We start from the raw sequence: 24,213 nt of genomic DNA, 5'->3' as shown, positions 1-24,213 counted from the left end.
GCTAGTATTCATGTAAAATTTTGAGCTTGACTTTTTTATTTTAAAAGTAGTTATTCATTATCATCCTTTTAAAAATTTTTTAGTTAACCGCTTGCCTTCATGGATCTGCTGCACTGTTATATCCAATGTACTGGCAACATATATATATCCCAGTGCTTCCACCACATCTCCTGGACTACTGCTGGTAAGTTAGGTGATATAATATATATTTATATCTTCTACTATCTAAAAGTTTACAGGTCTCTTGTTTTTTTTTTTTAATTTTTGAATATCTCCGATAATTGTGAAGTGTGCATTCCCATGCTTTGTGTTTATAAGAGGTTTGTAAATGATGTATACTTAGGAAGAAGAAGCCTTAGACATTTAATTTTATTCTTCCATATATAAAATAATATTTTCCTACCAGGACATAGATATCATTCCCACTGTCCACCCATGAAAGGAGGCAGGGAGGTTTTAGGCATAGCATGTGTTTGACAGTGGGCCTGGACTAACTAGTCTGGATATAGGATACCAGTGGAAGACTATAGACATAACATTCTGTCCTACAGTCAGCTTGATCCTAAAGATATAGTAGAGAAGATCATTCCCAATTAGAATTTGCTTCAGACCAAGGACTCTTAAATAGGTTTTGTGTATTGGAAGGGTGGAAAGAGGAAGGTCTAGGTAATTGTTTTTGGAGTATAGGTTTTAGCATGGTTGGGACCCTTGGGATATTCTAGTCTAACCCCTTCATTTAAAAAAAAAATTAAATTATTTATTTATTTGGGGTTTTTTTGCGGGGCAATGAGGGTTAAGTGACTTGGCCAGGATCACACAGCTAGTGAGTATTATGTGTCTGAGGTCTGATTTGAACTCCGGTCCTCCTGAATCCAGGGCTGGTGCTTTATCCACTGCACCACCTAGCTGCACCCCCCCCTTCATTTTTCATTGAGGAAACTGAGACCCATAAAGGTTAAGATGCTTGTTCAAGTTCTTAGGGCTCTAGTTTAATTCTGAAATACCGGGGGATTGTCTGGAATTACAGGATTTATTTCAGGACTATTTTGACCAAATGTTTTCTTACATCCTTCACCATGACTATAAGATTGAATACTATCTTTATAACATCTTTACTTTTCATAGATACAGCTTAAAGCTGTACATATGGAGTATCTGTACTAAAGAAGTCTGGTAGTTGATTTTTTAAACTATCTTTTAAAACAAACAATAGACATTTATAATTTGTTCTTTTAGCTCTTAAAATTATGTTTAATTGTAAAAAATACTTTTAAAAAGTAATGGCAGAGACTTAATTTTTAATCTTAGAATTTTTTAATTTATAGAAAAGATATTTAAAATGATTTACCTTCTTATACTGTGTTTGATTATTTTTCTGTTGAATTAATTTTTCTGATTAGTTGTATAAATATTCAACCTCAAAGGAAACAGATCATGTATATAGCATAACATTTGGGATAAATACTTTATTATCAAAACTTTTCAGTCAAACCAAGGTTAAGAGGTTCAAGCAGAAGCTTTCCGCAGCTTTACCTCCACAAGTAGATGGAGGTACAGCACTCTGTAATGGTGCCCAGTGGCCTCCCAGTACTACACTGACTTTTCATCAGTGGGAAAAATAGAGGCAGTTGGCAGGGCATTTCTGGCATCCTTTTAAAGTTAGCAATTGACCACTGTGTTGTAGGTTAACAACTTTGTGAATAGTCATGTAGCTAATTAGCAGTAAAGCCAAGTCTAGAAACAGCCTTCTTTTAATTCTTAATTTAGAACTCTTCTCATTATTTTGTAAGCTAACTTCATACCTGCTAGAGTATAAAATTTTTTGTAATAAAGAACTTAGCTTACAAAATATTTTTATCACTCAAAGAACCTCTTATATTAATTTGCATTTAGTGGATGTTTAGTAATTATTTGTTAATTGGGCTTTATTTAAATATTCAATTGAAAAAGCCTTTTTTACATAGCCTAGTTTTCTAAATATATACCTTCAAGAACATAACTCTAACAAATGAACAGACCTTAATATTTAGAGTAATAGACAACAACAGTCAACCTCAGTATCACCTTAAATTTTCTTCATACATGCTCTAAACTCTTAAGAGGAAAGGTAATATTTTTCTGATTTAGACAATTCACTGAACAGTTACAGACTTAGAGAATTTCTAACTTAAAATGCAAAAATCATCATTACTGAGAGCCTTCCTCTACATAAAGAAAATCTGAGAGTTCTATATGAGCACAACTCCAGGTCACACAGCTAATAAGTATCTGAGGTCTAATTTGAACTCAGATTTCCTTTACTTCAGGTCTGGGTCTTTGTCCACTTCACCACCTAGCTGCCTCTTAGAATCACTTCAAGCACTGACCTCACGCCAGACAGCCTCCCTAATTGGGGTCTTAGAGAAGTAGTCTCTGAACTTTGAGATATTGTTGAATTCAGACATAGCCCTGTAGTAGACACATAGTATACTCCAGATTTTGGTAACGTGCCATGCTCTAGAGGCTGTCAAAGATTTTGACTTAGTTTTTTTTTTTTTTCCTCTTAAAATTTTTTTAAAAAGAGAGAGAGTAGCACTAGAAAGAGAACTCATATTGAACTCCCTTGTTGGATAATTAACATAGTGACACACTGCTTTTCAGAAGACTTAAGGTAGGCAGACAATTTGGGTCATCACTGTTACTTCAATCTCTCCTGTGTTTCATGCTATACCTACAAAGTGTCACCTGCACACAATAAAGGCAATATAAAACAAATAAAAAGAACATTTTTTTGTTTTAATCAGCCAAGATCTGTCTTCTCAACTTCCTTCTCACCCCTCAAATTGAGAACACAAGATAAACAAAACTTATTACAAATACATACAGTCAATAAAAATAAATTTTCTCATTGGCCATGTCCAAAAAAATTGATCAAATTCTGTACTCCGGTCTTTCCCCTCTATCAGCAGGTGGTTAGCATGTTCCAATCATGTGTCCTCTGGAATCCTGGTGGCTCATTACCCTTTTAAGAATTCAGGACAATATTATGCCATCTCATTTATATACCATGACTTTGTCATCCATTTCCCAGTTTATGGGCACCCCTCAGATTCCCATTCTTTGATACCTCAAAAAGAACTATAAATATATTTGTATTTTTATTATATTTGTTGTTTGGGGTTTTTTGTTTGTTTGTTTTGTGGGGCAATGGAGGTTAAGTGACTTGTCCAGGGTCACACTGGTAGCAAGTGTCAAGTGTCTGAGGTCGGATTTGAACTCAGGTCCTCTGAATCCAGGGCCAGTGCTTTATCCACTGTGCCACCTAGCTGCCCCCTATTGTATTATGTTGTAACATCCTTAGGGTTTGTTTTGCTTAGGACTCATCTCTCCCTTAATCTAACCTTCCCTCTTTCCCTCTTATTTCCCTTAAGGTGAAAGGTAATTTTTTTTGTAACCAAATCTGTGTGTGTGTGTGTGTGTGTGTGTGTGTGAGTTTGTCTGCCTGCCTGTGTGCTCATATGTGAATGTGCATGGCCTCTCTCCTTGTGACCAACTTAGGTAAGAGGGAAGTTCAAGTATTCTTGGCTTAATTCTTTTAATAAAAAAGTTAGGTAGAGTCAGTGTGGTACAGTGAAAAAGTGCTGAACTTGGAGTCAGAAGAGATGTACAACAAATTAGGCCTCATAACCATAGGTGGATTAACCTCTTTGAGGCATGGTTTCCTAATTAGTAAAATAGGGGGAGAGGGGTATATAATAAATGCACCCACCTCACAATGTAGTTGTGAGGATTAAATGAGAATGTATTTTCAGATATATTCTTTCACTATTTTTAGATGAATAGTATTCCTAACACATAATAGGTACTTAATAAATGCTTGTTGATTGATTAAAGAAATTCTTGAGTGAAACCCAGCTCTTTCTCTTTTTTTACTGAGTATAGTTGTGCTATGTTGGGGCAAATAGAGAGGGAAAAACCCTTTTGTACTACACACATATTAAGCCCTTGACTCTTTTAAATATATTTATTTAAATTTTATTTTGTATTATTTTGGTTTGTTTTTTCAGTTTTATTTTTTGTTTGTTTTTTGCTTTATTTATTTAAAAATTTTTTTTGCCTTTGGCTTTTGGGGACATGAAAAATATTTTTCATATACTCACTTCAGAAACTTCTTGACATGAATTGAAAATTGATATCCCACTTTATTTTGTATTGTTTTGTTAAGGCTTAATTTACTTTGTATTTATGAACAAACTGTTACCTATTAATCACTCTCTGTTGTGTGTGAACTTGAACTCCTTCTGAACTCCTTAAGCCTATAGCTGTTGAATTCCCTGCTTGTGACATAGTCAACCCTCCACACATTAAATTTTCCCTTTTCTCAGAACTTTCTAGCCACAAAATTTCAATCAAACATCACTAATGTGAAAACTCATTCAAACATTCTGTAGGGCAATTTGGAACTATTGCCAACGGGCTATAAAATCATGCATACTCTTTGGCCTAGTAATACCACTACTAAGTCAATATCCAAAAAGAGATAAAAAACAAAAAGTTAAAGGACCTATATGTACAAAAATATTTTTGGCAGACCTTTTCTGGTGCAAAGAATTCAAAATCGAGGAGATGCCCATCAGTTGGGGAATGGCTGAACAAATTGTGGGATGAAATTATGGAACGCTATTGTGCTATAAGAAATGATGAGCAGGGAATTATGCCCAAAGGGCTATAAAGCTGTACATGCCCTTTTACCCAGCAATACCACTATTAGGGCTTTTTCCCAAAGAGATCATAAAAAAGGGAAAAGGACCCACATGTACAAAAATATTTATAGCTGCTCTTTTTGTGGTGGCAAGGAATTGGAAATTGAGGGGTTGCCCATCAATTGGGGAATGGCTAAACAAATTGTGGCATATGAACATAATGGAATACTATTGTGCTAAAGAAACAATGTGCAGGCAAATTTCAGAGAAACCTGGAAGGACTTACATGAACTGATGCTGAGTGAGATGAGCAGAACCAGGAGAACATTGTACACCATATCAACGACATTATGAGTTGATCAACTGTAATAGACTTGATTCTTTTCAGCAATACAATGGTCTAAGATAGTTGTGAGACAATGCGTGTCTCCAAATGCAGAAAAAAAGAACTGTAGAATCTAGATGCAGATTGAATCATACTATTTCTATTGTTTTTGTTGTTGTTTTTCTTTTTTGAGGTTTTTCCTTTTTTTTCTCTGATTCTTCTTTCACAGCACGACTAATGCAGAAATATGTTTAATATGATCATACATATATAACCAATTTCAGATTACTTATGCGAGGGAGAAAAATTTGAAAATAGAAATCTTATAATAACAAATGTTGGAAACTGTCTCTACATGTAACTGTAAAATAATAAAATACTTTTATGGAAAAAAGAATGGATGAGCAGGATGCTATTAGAAAAACCTGAAAAGACTTACATGAACTGAAATGTACTGTGTACATAGTAACAGCAATATTGTAAGATGATCACCTGTGAATGACTTAGCTATTCTCAGCAATACAGTGATCCAAGACAATTCTGAAGGACTTATGAAAAATGTGATCCATCTCCAAAGAAAGAACGGATGGTGTCTGAATACATATCGAAGCATAGTTTTTTAGTTTAGTTTTGTTTTTGTTTTTGTTTGTTTTTTTGTAGAGCAATGAGGGTTAAATGACTTTCCCATGGTCACACAGCTAGTTAAATGTCAAGTTTCTGAGGCTGAATTTGAACTCAGGTCCTCCTGAATCCAGGGCTGGTGCTTTATCCGCTGTGCCACATAGCTGCCCCTAGTTTCTTTTTCTTAAGTTTTTTTTGTCTGTTTTCTTTTACAACCTGACTAATGTGGAAATGTTTTGCATGACTACACATGTATAACTTATATTGAATTACTTACATTCTTAAGGGGGGCTGGGAGAGAACACAAAGTTTTTAAAAATGGGCATTAAAATTATTTTTACATGTAATTGTGAGAAAATTAAAATTCTAAATAAAATTTTTTTGAAAAAATTGTTTTTAAATCTTTTACGTGTAAATTGCTAGGTCCCTGTTCTTTCTCAGAAATTGCCAATCACTGACCTTTCCAGAAGATCTTAGTTCACCTTCTGATAAACTGATGTAATTTGTTGTTAGCAACCTTGGTACTGCCTAGTCAGAAGAGAGATAAACTTTTGCTAATCCAAATTGATGTTACTGTCTATTTTTGAGTTAATCTGTATGTCTATAAAAGAGCTGTCTTGATTGTTACATATGTCCATGGTTACTGAGGACCCTTTGGCCCCATTTATTGGCAATTGCTAGCTTTGCTAATAAATCAAACCTGCTCAGAACTTTTTTGCTTCTGTTTCTCTTTTGCAGTTTTTTTTTTGTCACAACACTAAAAAAAGCTCATTGTGGAAGCATGTGTGTTCTTTTTTTAATCATAAAAGTATTTTATAAAAAAAAAGAGAAAAGGGGGCAGCTAGGTGGCACAGTGGATGGAGCACTGGCCCTGGTGTCAGGAGTACCTGGGTTCAAATCCGGCCTCAAACACTTAACACTTACTAGCTGTGTGACCCTGGGCAAGTCACTTAGCCCCAATTGCCTCACTAAAAAAAAAAAAAAGAGAGAGAGAGAGAGAGAGAGAAGTATTTTATTATTTTCTAGTTACCTGTAGAGATAGTTTTCAACATTTGTTTTTATAAGAATTCTAGTGCCAATTTTTTCTTCCTCCCTTCTTTTCCTCCCTCCTCCCCAAGACTGCAAGCAATCTGATATAGATTATATATGTACAGTCACATTAAGAATATTTCTGCCTTAGTCATGTTGTCAAAGGATAATCAGAACAAATGGGGAAAACCTCAAAAAAGAAAAAAAAACAAAAAAAGTAGAAACAGTATAGTTCAATCTGCATCCAAACTCCACAGTTCTTTTTTCTGGATGTGGAGAGGATTTTCCATCAAGTCCTTTGGAATTGTCTAGGATCATTGTATTGCTGAGAAGAGTTAAGTCTATCACAATTGATCCTCCCTCAATGTTGTTGATACTGTGTGTACAGTGTTCTGGTTCTGCTCATTTCACTCACCATCAGTCCACTTAAGTCGTTCCAAGTTTTTCTTAAATCTGCCTGCTCATCATTTCTTAAAGCACAATGGTATTCCATTACGTTCATATATCACAACTTGTTCAGCCATTCCCCAATTGATGGGCATTCCCATGATTTCCAATTCTTTGTCACCACAAAGAGAGCAGTTATAAATATTTTTTGTACGTGTGGGTTCTTTGCCCTATTTTTTGATCTCTTTGGGATAATGACTTAATAGTGCTATTGCTAGGTCAAAGGGTATACAGTTTTATTGCCCTTTGGGCATAGTTTCAAATCAGCATAAGTATTCTTTCTAATTCTACTAATTTGATTAGAACCCTCCTGCAATTTCTGTGAGAATTCTACTCCTAAGTAATAGTATCTTTCCCTCTCCTAAGTAATAGTATCTTTCCCTCAGACCCCTGAGGTATTAGCATATAAATTCATGACACCATCTTGAGGCTTTTCTTAGTAGCCATCACCCTTGTATATCAAGAGAAAATTATTTACCCCACAGGTGTAGGAGCAATACAACCAGCACCTTTCTTCCAATGACAAATTTTTTTTAGAGTGGCAGTACTCTAAGCTAGTGAGTGTTTTGATATTCTTGCTAAATACTTTTGACTTACCGCAGTCTACCTACTCTCTCGAGGTGATGTAGCTCCAAGAAATGAGAGGAGTGACTATATAAAAATACTCAACTTAATGTTCTTAAGGAGATAATAATTTTCTATCCTATTCTTCACATAATTCTATTTGGACTATACTATGGCTATCCAACTGGTTGTCCTCCATTCACAGGGAGATAAACTAGTCTCTATCATTCAGAGCATAGAGTTTTTAAAAAAGAAGATGATATAGATTATGTTATAATTCACACCAAAAAATAGACTGTTAATGGGATTGTATTCTACCTGGGTGGCCCCCTTTTAAGAGCCCCATCTTCCTAAAAACCAAAACATACCCATCATCCTTTTTTGCTGTTCACATAGTAATTATATTTGAATAAAGATTAATTGCTACCAAAAAAAAAAAACCCTTCTCAAAAAGCAGCCACATAATGCCTTCTGCATCCAATTTTGGCAAATAACTTCATTGAAAGAAAAGTGCAGGACAGTTTTGCATATTGATGATAAAGCATCTGTTTTACCAAGGATATCCTTCTGACTTATTAACACTATAATCTAATTAGGAAATTCCAGCTAGGGTTGCAAAATTACTTTTTATGTGATTTAGTCAATTTCACATTAGGATATACACAATCCTCTTTTCGTGAGAAAGAAATAATTATTTTTCAATTAACTTTATGTTCTGCAAAGCATGGTAATTATTTTAGAAAATGATGCTCTAGATTAATTATGGTTATAGTACTAATATGCATATGTTTTGAATTTTGTGAGAAATTAGTGAGAAAAAAACATGTAGAGGCACCCATTTTTTTCATTATTTAAGTTTTTATATTTTCCTTTACCAGATTTAGTTTTCAGGATCTTGTGACCTATTCAGGAGGTCTGTGTCAATTTTTTTTTAATTGACCTGTCCATAACATTTATTGTTAATACTTTCAAAGGACACATAGTTGTTTCTAATAAAATTCAATTTCTTAAAATAAAACTTTACTCTATAATATTGTCTTCCTTTTATTAATTGTAACATTATAGTAGGCACTTAATATTTATTGGACTGAATAGTACAACCATGGTCAAGTATGTTATAAAATCCAGTAGTAGTTGTTTATGTCTCAGATGTCAACAGAATGTATGACTTGCAAGACAAAGCTAATAAATGAGTAGTCTTTCTATACTGTGAGTACCTCTAGGCTTAATGCTGTAAGACGAAGTGAATATATTCCTATATATGCACTAGTATGAGAAACCTCATTTATAAAGTGTTTTACAATTCACAGAGTCATGCATTGTCTCACAACAAAACTATGACTTGGGTAGTGTGCATGTTACCAATCTGTTTATTGATGAAGAAACTGAGACTCAGAAGTTAAATAACTTAGCCTACGGTCACATAGGAAGAACTGAAACAGGGACCTGATCCCAGATCTTTTGGTTCTGTTACTAATGTTCTTTTCATTGCAGTATGGTTTATATATAATCAAAACATTTGAATTTCCACAAAGGTAAGGGCATTAGATTATTAATGCTGATGGTTTCTTTTTTTTTTTTTTTTTGCGGGGCAATGGGGGTTAAGTGACTTGCCTAGGGTTGATGGTTTCTAGTTAATAGTTTCTAGAACCCAGAACTGTAGAGTTTCAGAGCTTCTTACATATTATTTGGATATTTAATCTGCAGTGGTTCTGCTTATCGTCTTTGAAATCATTAAGTAGTTTACAGTATCTGCACAAATATTATATTCCTAACACTTCTCCAACCTAGGAGGCTATAATGAAAAAAGCCAAAAATAGCTTGTTTTTTCTCAGTCCTGATATTGCCTAATCTTCATGCCTTTGAGCAAGTCGTTTGAACTAAGCCCAAGATCCTCACATGTAATATGAAAATGATACTATTTTATGAGTGAAAATCCTTTATTGGAAGTTAGTGACTTTTGTATTATATCCCTAATACATAGTCCCTGGCATAGAAGGTGGTTAATAGGTACTTTTTGATTATGCTATTCAGTTCATAGCATTTGTATGCAGAAAACGCTTTGTTTTTGTTTTTGTTTTTGTTTTTTTTTGTTTGTTTGTTTGTTTTAGTGAGGCAACTGGGGTTAAGTGACTTGCCCAGGGTCACACAGCTAGTAAGTGTTAAGTGTCTGAGGCCAGATTTGAACTCAGGTACTCCTGACTCCAAGGCTGGTGCTCTATCCACTGTGCTACTTAGCTGCCCCCCCAGAAAACGCTTTGTAAACTGGTATTTGTTGTTCAGCCATTATTCAGTCTTGTCCAATGCTTTGTGACCCCATTTGGAATTTTCTTGGCAAAGATACTGGAGTGGTTTGCCATTTCCTTCTCCAGCTCATTTTCACAGACGAGAAACCGAGGCAAACAGGGTTAAGTGACTTGCCCAGGGTCATATAGCTAGTAAGTGTCTAAGGCCAGATTTGAACTTAGTAAGATGAGTCTTTCTGACTCCAGGCCTGAACACTTATATCCATTGTGCCACCTAGCTGTCCAAAACTAATATTAGTTAATTAAATATGTTACTCTTATTATTATTCATTTTTGTCAGCCCATTTAAATTTTCTATGATGTTCCATTCTACCATATTTATACCATGAGAATAATTGATTTCTTATGTCAGCAAATTCAGTTCAAAATTCATTAGGTGTTTATGACAGTATGCTAGACACCTAGGATAAAAAGATGAAGGCAAAACAATCTCTGCTTATAGGAGTTTACATTCTCCCAGAAGAATATGAAAGATATTTAGACAGAATGCACAGAGAGTATTATAATAGGATTGACAGTATTCATTATTCATTTGTTTGGTGAAGTTATCCATCTCACAGGGAAATTTGGCACTTTCATGGTGATATGTACAGTAACGTATATTTTTCATCTTCATATTTTTCTAAGCAGTGAGGAAGAATTAGCAATGTCCTGAGACACTGAAGATCATGGAATTTTGCCTGTCTTGCTTTGTGGAAATTGTCTAAATGTGGCCCCAGAGAGTAAAAAATGCTTATCTTTTATACTTTATCCCCTTTCCTGTAAGTTCCAGATAGAATATTAATTTGAGAACTGAGGCTAGAAAGATTACGAGTTATTCCTATTTAAAGCAGAAGACTGATACAGATTAATACCCATTATTCCTTGCTATATTCAGAGTATTCCATTATGCCACTGTCCAGAATATCAATACAACATGGGATCCTTCAACTTTCTTTCTTTTTTTTTTTTTTTGGTGAGGCAATTGGGGTTAAGTGACTTGCCTAGGGTCACACAGCCAACAAGTGTTAAGTGTCTGAGGCTGGATTTGAACTCAGGTCCTCCTGACTCCAGGGCCAGTGCTCTATCCACTGTGCCACTTACCTGCCCCTTGCTTTCATTTAAAAAAAAAATTGTAGCATAATATATTTTTTGTCATTTTCATTTCCCAAACAATCCCTCCCTTCCTTTTTTCCCTCCCAACAAAGCAATCCCTTCTAGCAAAAAATAAAAAAGAGGGAAAGGAAAAGGTCTAAAAAATAGCAAATTGAAAATGTTTAACATTTTATGTAGTGTTTCACACCCTTGGTACCCTTCTTCAGTAAAGATGAGGTCATCAACTTTCAAGGGTTTATTTTAACCAAAGAAAACATACTAAACATTTATCTGTGGAAAATGGTCTTTTTCATGAAAATTAAGGGGAAAAAGTAAAAATAAGATAGGTTTAGGCAATTTAGAGACAGTTCAGTAGTAGACATTTCCAGGTTTTATTTTGTTGTTGTTGTTGTTGTTTTTGGTTTTTTGACTGTAGCTCATGGGTTAAAGAGTTAAGTTCACTTTTCACAAGACCGTTTTCTTTAAATTCTTTGGTCAACAAACATTTATTAAGAGCTTAGTTATATGCTAGGCACTATGCTAAGCATAGGAAATATAAGGAAAGACAAAAAACAGTCCCTGTCCTAAAAAGGTTCTAATGGGGGAGACAACTCACAAATAATAGATATGTACAACATTTACAGTTAGTAGTTGGAAGGTAATCCAAGAGGAGAAGGTTCTAGCAATTGGGATTTGGGGTAAAGAACTGAAGAAAAGAGGCTTGACACAGTATCTACCTAAAACCATCAGCAAACATTATATGTAATGGAGATAAGTTAGAGACATTCCGAATAAGATCAAGGGTGAAACAGGGAAGTCCATTATCACCTCTGTTATTTAATATTGTACTAGAAATGTTACCTTTAGCAAGAAGAGAAGGAAAAGGAATTAAAGAATTTAGAATAGGCAAGGAGGAAACAAAATTATCACTTTGCAGATGATAAGATGGTATACTTGGAGAATCCTAGAGAATCAACTAAAAAATTATTTGAAACAATTAACAATTTTAATGAAGTTGCAGGATATAAAGTAAATCCACATCAATCATCAGCATTTCTATACATAACCAACAAAGCTCATCAACAAGAGACAGAAAGAGAAATTAAATTTAAAGTAACTGTAGACAATACTTAGGAGTCTACCTGCCAAGACAAATCCAGGAACTCTGTGAATGCAATTACAAAATACACTTCACACAAATCAAATCAGATCTAAATAATTGGAAAAATATCAATTCCTCATGGACAGGTCAAGCTAATATAATAAAAATAATAATTCTACATAAATTAATGTATTTATTCAGTATCATACCAATCAGACTACCTAAAATTATTTTATAGCTCTAGAACAAATAACAAAATTCATCTAGAAGAATAAAATGTCAAGAACATGAAGGGACCTAATGAAAAAAAAATGCACAGGAAGGCGGGCTAGCCGTAACAAATCTGAAGCTATACTATAAAGCAGCAGTCATCAAAACAATTTGGTACTGGCTAAGTCATAGAGTGGTGGATCAATGGAATAAGTTAGGCACAGGAGACACAGTAGTAAATCACTATAGTAATCTACTGTTTGATAAACCCAAAGATTCCAACTTCTGGGATAGGAACTCAGTATTTGACAAAAAGTGCTGGGAAAGCTGGAAGATAGTATGACAGAAACTAGGCATAGACCAGCATCTTACACCATATACTAAAATAAGGTCAAATGGGTACATGATTTAGACATAAGAGGTGATGCCATAGGTAAATTAGGAGAGGAAGGAATAGTTTACCTCTCAGATCTATGGAGAGGAGAACAATTTATGACCAAACAAGAGATAGAGAATATTATGAACTGTAAAATGGATGATTTTGAGTCTATTAAATTTAAAAAGGTTTTGCATAAAGAGAAACAATGCAGCCAAAATTAAAATGGAAGCAGAAAGCTGGGAAACAATTATTATAGCCAGTGTTTCTGATAAAGGCCTCATTTCTAAAATATATAGGCAACTAAATCAAATTTATAAGAATGTAAGTCATTCCACAATTGATAAATGGTCAAAGGATAAGAACAGACAGTTTTCAGATGAAGAAATCAAAGTTATCTATTGCCATATGAAAAAATGCTCTAAATCACTATTGATTAGAGAAATACAAATTAAAATAACTCTGAGGTACCACCTCACACCTATGAAATTTGCTAATAGAGGAGGCAGCTGGGTGGCCCAGTGGATAAAGCACCGGCCCTGGATTCACGAGGACCTGAGTTCAAATCCAGTCTCAGACCCTTGATACTTACTAGCTGTGTGACCCTGGGCAAGTCACTTAAGCCTCATTGCCACCCCCCCAAAAAAAATGATTGGCCTAATATGACCAAAAAAAGGAAAATAATAAATGTTGGAGACGCTGTGGAAAAATTGGAAAACTGATGCATTGTTGGTGAAGCTGTGAATTGATCCACCCATTCTGAAGAAAGACTAGGAACTATGCCCAAAGGCCTATAGGACTGTGCATATCCTTTGACCTAGTAACCATTACTAGGTCTGTATCCCAAAGAGATCATAAAAAAGGGAAAAGGACCCACATGTACAAAAATATTGATAGCTGCTCTCATTGTGGTAGCAAAAAATTGGAAATTGAGGGAATGCCCATCAATTCGGGTATGGCTGAACTAGTTGTGTTATACGAATGTAATGGAATACTATTATGCTATAAGAAATGATGATCAAGCAAATTTAAGAAAAACCTGGAAAGACTTAAGTGGACTGATTCTGAGTGAAGTGAGCAGAACCAGGAGAACATTGTACACAGTAAACAGAACCTTGTGTGATGATCAACTTTCATAGACTTGGCTCTTCTCAGCAGTGCAATGATCCAAGACAATTCCAAAGAACTCATGATGGAAAACTTTCTCGACATCCAGAAAAAAGAACTGTGGATTCTGAATGCAGATTGAACCATACTGTTGCTACTTTTGTTTTTGTTTTTTCCCTTGTGTTCTGATTCTTCTTTCACAATATGACTAATGCAGAAATATGCTTAATGTGATTGTACATATATAACCTATATCAGATTGCTTTCTGTCTTGGGGAGGGGGTAGGGAAAGGAGGGAGGGAGAAAAATTTGGAACTAAAAATCTTATGAAAACAAATGTTGAAAACTATCTTTACACGTAGCTGGAAAATAATAAGATACTTTTATGATTTAAAGAAAAAGAAAATAGGCTTGAAAAGCTATGTTATTTTGATAATGAAAATTATTTTAGGAATGATTGTGTAAATTGCTTGAGAAAAGGAAAACTCCACCCCCTACCCCATTTTGAATGAAGGGTTTACATCAAACAGGATTCAAGAATTCTTTGAAATATACTTGTCCGTAATTATTTTTGTAAATAAGAATTGTTTGCATTTGTTACAGTCCATATGTAAAAACCTACCTTTTCTCAAATAGCCATACTATATAATGTGTATAACGTATTGTTTTTAAAATGTAAAATTAAATTTCATTTTTGTATTTCATATTAAATATTGGTGCTTTAGATTTAATTTAAGGTTAAACTCATACCCACTAACATGATTATTTCAAGCATTTTTTAAAAATCTGAATAATTTTTCACCACAGAAATAACATTGACATCAAGAGGAAGCCTGAGATAAAATGATTTAAAAGTTAGAAAGAGGAGAGAGACTACAGTGCAGAGATAAAGTAATGACAACCGATAGGAATCAATGGAAGCAATTAATATAAGACATTAAGTCTGTTATCTTATTGGAGCAAATAACTCCCTCTATTAGGGCAGATTATAATGTACCTACACCATCACTAACAAGAGTAAACATTTATTAATCATACTTCACATGTGTATAAAACTTTCTAGTTTACAAAGTATACATATGGTATATATGCTTTAAACAGTCTATATAAATTGAATGGAAAAGGTAGTCAAAAAAAGGAAATGACATTTGTTGGTTCATTGCGCTATGATAATATGCATTGTACAGAAAATTATTCTTGGGCTCTGATGGGCATTTTATAGAAAATAATTCAATTCAGGTTGTGGCCCAGTGATTATATTGTCAGTAAATGTTTCAGTTTTTAAAAATGGAATGTTTAAAATGTAAAAATGGAATGTTTGCTCTTCCTTCATGTGTTTCCTAAAACCCTTGGTTTAATGAAACGTAGTTCATAGAATTTAACTTTGGTTTTTTTAACATTTCAAAATATTTTTGAGTATATTTAAAATACAGATATAAAAGAGCATTTTAATAGATGTTTCTACAATTTCTTAGTTACACTGTGATTTGGGTTTTAATATGGTGTATATGTGTATATTTCAATTTAGTGCCCCAATGCCATACCTGATTGGAGTTCACTCCAGCCTCATAGAGGTAAGTATTTTTTCTTCCTTAAACTAAATCCTAAAAATTACAATCATAATTATTGTATTTTCTTGGAAAAAAGATCTTCAGCCAGTTTTGAAATAGTTTCAGCTCCTGCATTTGGAGTGTCTGCATAATAATTTTTGTGATGTTGTTTCAATACAAAATCCGAAGTACATGAATATTAAAATATCTTGCATTAAAGTTATATGATTTGACATTTTGAATTTTTCATCTTTACTGAAGGGATTTTCAGGTTTTTATTGTTTCTTTGGGGTGACTTGATATCTTTTATATTTTATATTTGAATTGATCTTTCCAAATAGGACACATGGTGCCCTATGCCTCAATAGCATATTCAATACATTTCTTACTTGGTGCCCTGTAATATAATCCTTTTTAGAAGTTTTCTTTTTGAATATGTATTTTATTATCCTTTGTTTTATTATGTTGTTTTTACATCATGTCCAACTCTTTGTGACCCCATTTGAGGTTTTCTTGGCAAAGATACTGGAGTGGTTTGCCATTTCCTTCTCCAGCTCATTTCACAGATGAAGAAATTGAGGCAAACAGGGTTGAGTGATTTCCCTAGGGTCACACAGCTAGTAAGGATCTGAGGGTCAATTTGAATTTAGGAAGATGAGCTTTCCTTACTCCAGGCCTAGCACTCTATTCCCTGTCCTACCAGCTGTTTTATTGTTTTATTATACAACCTTGCTATTTAAATGTGGGAACTTTTCTTATTGTCTCAATGTGAAATGTGTTGGTTCTTTTTATTGGGGTGGGGGGAATGTTATAATTCTGTACTATATTTCTTAATAGAAAGAACATGAAAACTACTTATTTGAGTCACTTTTGTAGTGAAACACTTGGCTTCTTATCTATGAGACTTCTTTCAACATTAGCATAATAAAGGGAGGAGGGAAGAGAGCACTTTATCACTGTGTTTTCTTATTCTGTTTTTGATTCCAGAGCCTAAGACATATCCCCTGGAATTTATCAAGTGTGGATATGAGTTAATATCCTGCAAATTAAATCCTTCCCCAAATGGCCTAACATAATTCTACTCAACTTTAAAAATTAATTTAATCCATTATAATTTCAATTTACTTATAGTTTCATGTTCTCTTCCTGTGCATCCCATTCCTCAGTTTAGATGAATCCAGAAATCCTTGCTTATTCCAAAGTTCCATTTGGCAATTCTTGCAGTGGAAGTCCTGGCTTATGAAATTTGCTGATTGCTCAGTTCTAGTACAATGTAGGTCTTTTTGTTATTTTTTTTCTTTTGGGACATAATGCAAGGCCTGAAATGTATGTTATGATACAGAAATATATTTATAATAAATATTATCTTAATAACAGCTTGAATTTATATGTTTATATTATTGTTGTTCAGTTATGTCTGACTCTGTTATCCTGTTTGGGGTTTTCTTGGGAGAGATACTGGAGTGGCTTGCCATTTCTTTTTCCAGCTCATTTTGAAAGATGATGAAACTGAGGCAAATAGGGTTAAGTGGCTTGCCCAGGGTTACACAACTAGTAAATGTCTAAGGCTAGATTTGGACTCATGAAGATGAATCTTTTTGACTCCAGGCCCAGCATTTTATCTAGTGGACCACCTAGTTGCCTGTATACATATACATACATACATACATACATACATACATACATACATACATACATACATACATACATACATACATACACACATACATACACACATACATACACACATACACACATACACAATACATACACACACATACACACACATATTGCTGTGTATGTATCTACATACAACACTTAAGTTTTGCAGAGTGATTTATATATTTTATCTCATTTGTTCCTCATAATATCCTTCAGAGATAGGTGTTGGTATACTGTTGCCCCATTTTACAGATCGGGTAAATGAGGCTTAGAGAGTTTAATTGATTTGGGCAGTGTCACAGAGCTGGTAAGTGTCTGGAGTAGGATTTGAATTCAGGTATTCCTAATTCCAAGTCTGGAGCTCTGCTTTGCAATGTAGCTGCATTGAATTTTATAGTAATATTTCATGACATAATTATCATCTTTCCCCAATTTAACATAAAATAATACACTTTTATAAAGCTTAAAATAATACCATATACAATGTCTTGAATTTTTTATTATTTTATATTGAGTTAAAAAAATAATTATCCAACTTGTGAAAAAGAATGTCAAGAAAAATTTTGTGAATCAAAACATAAACAGGTAGGAAAGAGCTCTAATACATTTCTTTTAGATTGTTTCAAGAAATGACTGACTCAGGATTCAGAATCTTGTGTGACATTAGTTTAGTCTTGTAAAATAAATGTAACCTTATTTTGTTGTGATATGAATAGAGTTACTGAAGGTACATTTGTAGATTCAGGAATTTTTTCTGGCCACTTATGGGATGTTAACTTCTTGATTGATATAATGGTATTATGTCCTGAAATATATGCTTTCTATCATGTCAATCTTAATATAAAGTCTTCACATTTTATTTATCACATGATAGGATATGCCTGATGTTTCCCTTAGAACAATATAACAGTATAAAAAAACACAAGAACCAAATAAATCGTATCAGAAATTGAGTTATGGATACTGCTATTTACAAATACAATATTCTTTGGCTTGGTATATTTCCTTGCTTTTGGCTGCAATAATAGCCTTTTTTGATGAAGAAAATCACTCTCATAAGCTTTCCTTTCCTCAGATTAGCTCTAACTTATCTCACCATTTTTCTAGAGACATCTAAACCTGGTTACTCACAGAAACATGAAATTAATGTAGCCCTTTATAAATCTTTCCTTTGATTATTTTATATGTAATTATGGGGAAAAGAAGACTGTGTTTTTACATCTTTATACAAATTTGCTTCCAAAATAAAACTAAAATGTGGGCTTCATATATTTGCTTTGCCCCTAAAAACAAGACTAGGGAAAACAGAGCAAATTCAGAAAGACAGTGGTGAGATTGGCAGTATATAAACAGATGCTACAAAGGTGTAGGTTCATCTTTCTCATTCCATATTAATAAACAAGCAACTATAAAGGGGAAAGTTGGCCTGTTTTCAAAAGGACAGGTGATTACTGCCCTTTTGTCATTTATTGCTATTTTAAGGCATGTTTGCAGAGACATATTTACAGCAACATTTTATGGAAGCATTATGCCTTAGATTATGTGGGAGGAAAAACTACCAACTTAAATACTTGAGGTTCCTTCCTCCAAAAGCATTCTTTTACATGCTTTCCTGGTATATATTCATCCACTATTTCTTAAAAAGGTAACCCTTTCTTTTCCATGCCTTGTATCTGATCACTTTTCCTTCTCTTAGTCATGTAAGTTCATTGGTTTACTGTGATACAAATTTGTTTCACTATCTAAGAGCTTTATGTGAAAAGGTCTCTATGTTCCCATTTCCTTTGAAAGATGGTAAGAGTGATTATGGATCAAGCCAGATGAAATACAGATACCAAAAATGATTTAAACTCAGATTTTATTTAAAAAAAGAAACAAAAATAATTTATCTATATTTCCTTTAAATTCCTTTATGTTAGCAGAAAATAGCTATCTTGAGGTACTTGTACTTTTGTTTTCATTTGTGAGTCCTTCAGTTTCATTGGATAGCTTATAGGAACTAGTCAAATAAGATTCCAAAGAATATTGTCTCCTTCCTTGCATTTTCTATTTCTTTACACCATTTTCATTTTTTCAGAACTCTTTGATATAATTCTTCTGTTCATAATTTCTGTATACTTTTTAGAACTTCCAGTTTTAAACTTTTAAAAAAAGTATATAAAATTTCATAAAATACATTTTAAATGATATTTATGTATACTAATATTAAAAATAAAATTGTTTTCTTCAATATTTTTTCAAATATGACAATTTTTAATATCTCTAAGTATATTTGGACATATCAAAATACTGGTAATTATGTTCTTGCTAAGTAGCATTGCTACCATAAATTTCACATCTTTACTGACTGATACTGACTGAGAGAAGAGTGTCTTAATTTCATGATATTGTTCTGTTAAAGAAACTATTTTAAAAATTATTGACAGTGTAGTAGGAAAATGTCAGCAAGTACACTTTAGCTCTTACCCCAGAAATCTGGCCACTGAGAACTTGGTGCAAAAGAGTGATCTTTATTTTATCTTTATTTTAAGATAAGCTTAGCATTTTCCTTTGAAAGATTTGTTCTTGACTTAACTTTTTTTAATTGCCCAATCAGTTTATTGTATGAAACATTGAATTAATTAGTTAACAGTTTTATTTTAATCTCTTGTGAAAATGTGTAAGATTTCTAGTTGACTAAAGGCTGTTTATACTCTGAAATGCTGAAAAAAAGTATTCCTTAGCTGCACTAAGAAGTAGAATTCATTGCTACAATTTTAGCAAGATGACAGAATGGTTTAATTTAGTAGGAAAATATAGTATTAACCTTACTTATAGTAAGGGAAGAAATAAAAGAATCATATGAAATTGTAAATTAAAGTTTTTGCCCAAAGGCTCAACCAGTTGGACCATTTTAACAAATATCTTCCCCAAAGGTCAATCAGATAAACCCATGCAAAAATATTTTATTGCAATACCCCTGAATTTTATAACTAACCATGAGTTTTATGTTCATTTCTCTTCCCATAGCCCTCTTCCTACTATTTTATTTCTCATCTTCAAGATACTTACCTAATCACTGTGTACTTAATCTATTAATTTGTTGATTACTCAACAGTTACTTTTTAATTATTTGAAATTAATCCAATGCAAAGGAAGAGAAAAATATCAAATGTTTCTACATTTTAAAATTATCCCCCCAAATTACAGTACCTAAGATTGTAGCAAAGTGAAATTTATTGTTTTATGTAGAAGTTTATGGTAGGACATATTTATGAATATTTAAAACTTTAGCAGCTTGATATTACTCTTACCAAAGTATGACTGTTCTTTAGATATTGCTCAAAGTCCTATGATGATTTTTATTTTCAATTCAGTTGTGTTTTTGTAAATTTCCCTAGATTAGGAGTTCTTAATACATGTGTATGTATGGACATATGAGGGTATAGTGGACCCTCTTTGGCATTCTGGTGAAACCTACAGATATTTAATGTTTGTTTTTAAATGCATAAAATAAATATGATTATAAAGGAAAGCAATTATATTATATACAGTTATCAGCTTAGAAAAATGCATAGGCCTCATTTTAAGAACCGTCTGTTTCACATTTTCATTCAGTCATTTGCAAAGAGGAAAGAAATGCTTGTATTATATTTTTCCATTAAAGTTTAAAGTCCTTGATGTTTCTGCATAATGGTTTATGCATATCTGTTTTATAAAGCTATATTATCATTTCTAATTTAACAACTGCTACATCAAAATAATACAGTATTCCTTGAACCAGAACATTTTGTTAAATGCATAAATGAATCTTAGAACAAAATTCTTACCAAATCATAATTTTTTAAAGCATTCTTAGGTGGAAAAGAGGATTTTAGGAATTGAAAAAAATATAATCAAGTTCAGCTAATTGTATTACCTTGATACATAATTTAATAAAGATAATTTCTCTCCAGATTCAGATTGTGATAAGTAAAAGAAAATGTATTTATTCATGGGTGTATGTGTTTTTTGAACAGAGAGTGAAAAATAAATCATTGGAGGACGTGGTTATGTTAAATGTTGACACAAACACTTTAGAAACACCATTTAATGACCTGAACAACCTACCAAGTGAAGTGGTAAGTCTGAAGGCTATTTCATAATGGGTATGTATGCTTTCGTCAGGGTCTTTGCATTATTAGTAGCTATTTTCCCCCTTTTTTCTACCTGATATAAAAGCAAAATTATTATGGGTGGGGTAAAGGAAAAAGCATTAGCTTTAAAATCCATATTTAAGATTATTTTCCCCTTTTTGACAGTTGAGGAAACATTGAATGGAACATCACATTACTTATTTTAAAAGCAAGATCATAATTACAAAGCTAGCTGCATTCATTAGGCATAGCTGCTTTAGACATAAGTCTCTTCATCTCATCTTAATCATTATATTACAAAGTAGGCATTTCTGTCTGCCTAGTGGCATGTCTTGCAAAAGAACGAGAGAGTTTTTTGAAGGCAAGAAGAAGAAGGGGGCCAATTATCGGCTTTTGCTTCCCTGCCACCTGCCAGTGCTTTTCCTTTTAATTAATGATCTGATGGCACTGGTCAATATAATAAGAAATGCTTGTACAGTTGGGGTCAGAAAATTCTGGCTTTGATCTCTCTCAACTTTCTGAAACATTTATTTGTTTTCTCTAAATTATTTCAGTTTTATTTTAATCTTTTCTATCCAGCTGAGGGCTGCATGAATGAAAACCTACACTATTTGTCATATACTTTGGAAGAGCAAAGACTGCTTACTTAGAATTCTATTTGTAAATTAAACTGCAAACCCAGTTTGTCATAAAAGACATCTGATCCTTTTGAAATGACGAAAACTGTCTTTTGTCTGTAAAGGCTGATAAATTAAGTGCCAGTTTTTTTCTGGTCTTTGATCTTGCAGAGGTTTTTTTGTCTGCAGCTCATAATGGAACATATTCTGTATTTCATGTTAAATAGTCTCTAAAAGTGCATTTCACTTTACTCTTCTCTAGCCTGGGACTAAAAAGTATCCTGGCATTTCTTCCATATTTATATGTGCTGGATTACTTGTCTTAGAATGGAATGGTAATAGTACAATATAATAATACATTGCTTTGGTATAGAACTTAATATTTTTCAAGAGTATATGAAATTGGTATTTTATAATGGTTTGGGGGCATTTCTTTTTAATGTAATATAATATTATTTGGACTTTGAAATACACTGAAATAGCTTGACTAGATTTTGGACATACTAGAATACTGATAATTATTATTCATCTAGTATAATAGGGAGTGAAACATTCAAAGTCAAATCTAAGCTACTAATAAATAAATATCATGTTAATGTTAGCTGACTTGCAATAAATGAAAACTAAACCAGTTCATTTCATTGCAATAAAATTCATGTTGAATATATCCAAATCTGACCCAATGAACAGTTATCTTTTTAGTTTCTAACATCTAGACTCTCAAAAATTTTGTAGAAACTGCTAGAGATGATTAGTTTTTTCATTAGAAATCCATCAAAGTAGTCTTCTCTAAATGGAGACAATTATGAGTGAAAATTCAATCTCAACATTTGGGAATATATAGTTTGTGTAAACATTTTCCATTGTACTGCCCTCAGGAGAGAATATGGGTACTTTGTAAAAAAAATGAAGTTGTTTTTTATGTTTATTATTAAAATTATTATAGTCACTTTAGTGATAGATGATATTTCCTTTGAGAATTATGTTTTGCTGTTCTTTCCTACCAAGGTAGAAAGAATAAAAACTTCATTCTTGGTGGAACTAATTTGTTTATTAAAAGCATTCGTGTAAACATTAGGACTAAAACACCACAAAAGTAAGGTTCTGAGTATATGTAACTTATTTTTCATTGATAAGAAATTTTGTTTAAATATAAAAGTTTTACTAGATAGAATTAAAATATCATAAATTTGGGTCAAGAGATTTACCACACACACAAAAAATGAAAATGTAATCCATTTAGATACCTAGAGATATGTCCCACAAAGTTATAGAAAAGTCTCTTGAATATTTCATAAATAGCAAAAACTATAATGTGAAATTAGAATAATCTACTGAAGTCTAAGGAAAGCTTATTTATCACTTGTTCTTGAAAAAATAATTCAGGCAGTTGTGTGAACGAAAATTTTCATCACTATTCCCGGACTACCTATTATAGTCCTAGAGGACATGTGATAAAAAGCATTGCATCTTGATTTGTACAATGGCAAAATATTTAAAATTAATCATAAATGTTTATCTAATAAAAATATAAGATGTTACTAGATTTTCCTATTAATGAAGGATAACAAAAACCTGAAAATGATTATTATTGGTATTGTCTGATGTATAATAAATTAACTGAGATTTTCAATGGGTCCTTTTAAAATCATTCACCAAAGCATTAAATAATACTTACAGGGTAGATGACTTTCTATGCATGTGAACTCTATTATTGTGTCAGATTGACCAGTGGTCTTGACTGTTCAAAGGTCAGTGGTCACAGTTGTCCTGAATTACCAGTCCTTTTTTCCTGTGGACCCTCTGCTGTGTTGCATGCTGTAATCTTCTTAATGGCTTCATTCCAATATTCACACATAATATTTTAGATTTATTGACTGTTAGAAATACTACCATGCCAGTAGCAGTTCCGCTACTCCTAAGGTTATTTCAAATTGGAAAAATAAATCAGGGCAAGGCTTTCAGGAATCCTTTGTTTTCCTTAAGGAGGGGGAAAAAACTGTTTCCTGTCTTCTGACAAGAACACTTGTTTTTAGATTTCATCATTTCGTTGTAGATTTGGATCATTAAAAAAAATAAACAGGTACTTTATTGAGAATGAATTTTAAAATAAATGACTTAGTGCATATTCAAAGTAAATTATGCTTTTAAAATATGTTTGTGAAGTTGCTATTGGTTGCAAACCTAGTGATTTGAATTTAAAAATCATTATGAAATAAATGTAACTATATCCAAATATTTGAAGGTTTTTAATTCGAATGGAAAATATTTCTTATTTTGAAGCAAATATTCATTTGTTATTAGTATATGTTACATTACATTTTATCAACATGTACTTGGTTATGTAAAATGATTTTGTATCTCTTTACCTGTGCATTATAAAAATATGATACATATATTGAATATGGGGTAATTTTAGTTTAGGA

The 24,213-nt window shown here is 32.8% G+C and overlaps 1 protein-coding gene across 2 annotated transcripts in view; it reads left to right on the top strand.

The window, feature by feature from the left end:
• DENND1B (DENN domain containing 1B) overlaps positions 1-24,213 on the top strand; it is a 327,844-nt gene that overhangs the window by 225,624 nt on the left and 78,007 nt on the right. For both annotated transcript variants that reach the window (XM_043962753.1, XM_043962752.1), the window contains 3 exons: positions 84-184; positions 15,372-15,417; positions 21,054-21,155. In XM_043962753.1, coding sequence (XP_043818688.1) covers positions 84-184; positions 15,372-15,417; positions 21,054-21,155 — 249 coding nt within the window. The remainder of the gene's footprint in view (positions 1-83; positions 185-15,371; positions 15,418-21,053; positions 21,156-24,213) is intronic.

This window comes from Dromiciops gliroides, chromosome 4 (assembly GCF_019393635.1).
Source record: "Dromiciops gliroides isolate mDroGli1 chromosome 4, mDroGli1.pri, whole genome shotgun sequence".
Classification (NCBI taxonomy): domain Eukaryota; kingdom Metazoa; phylum Chordata; class Mammalia; order Microbiotheria; family Microbiotheriidae; genus Dromiciops; species Dromiciops gliroides.
Note: the sequence above shows the minus strand (reverse complement) of the source record. Positions and strands in the feature narration are given on the sequence as shown.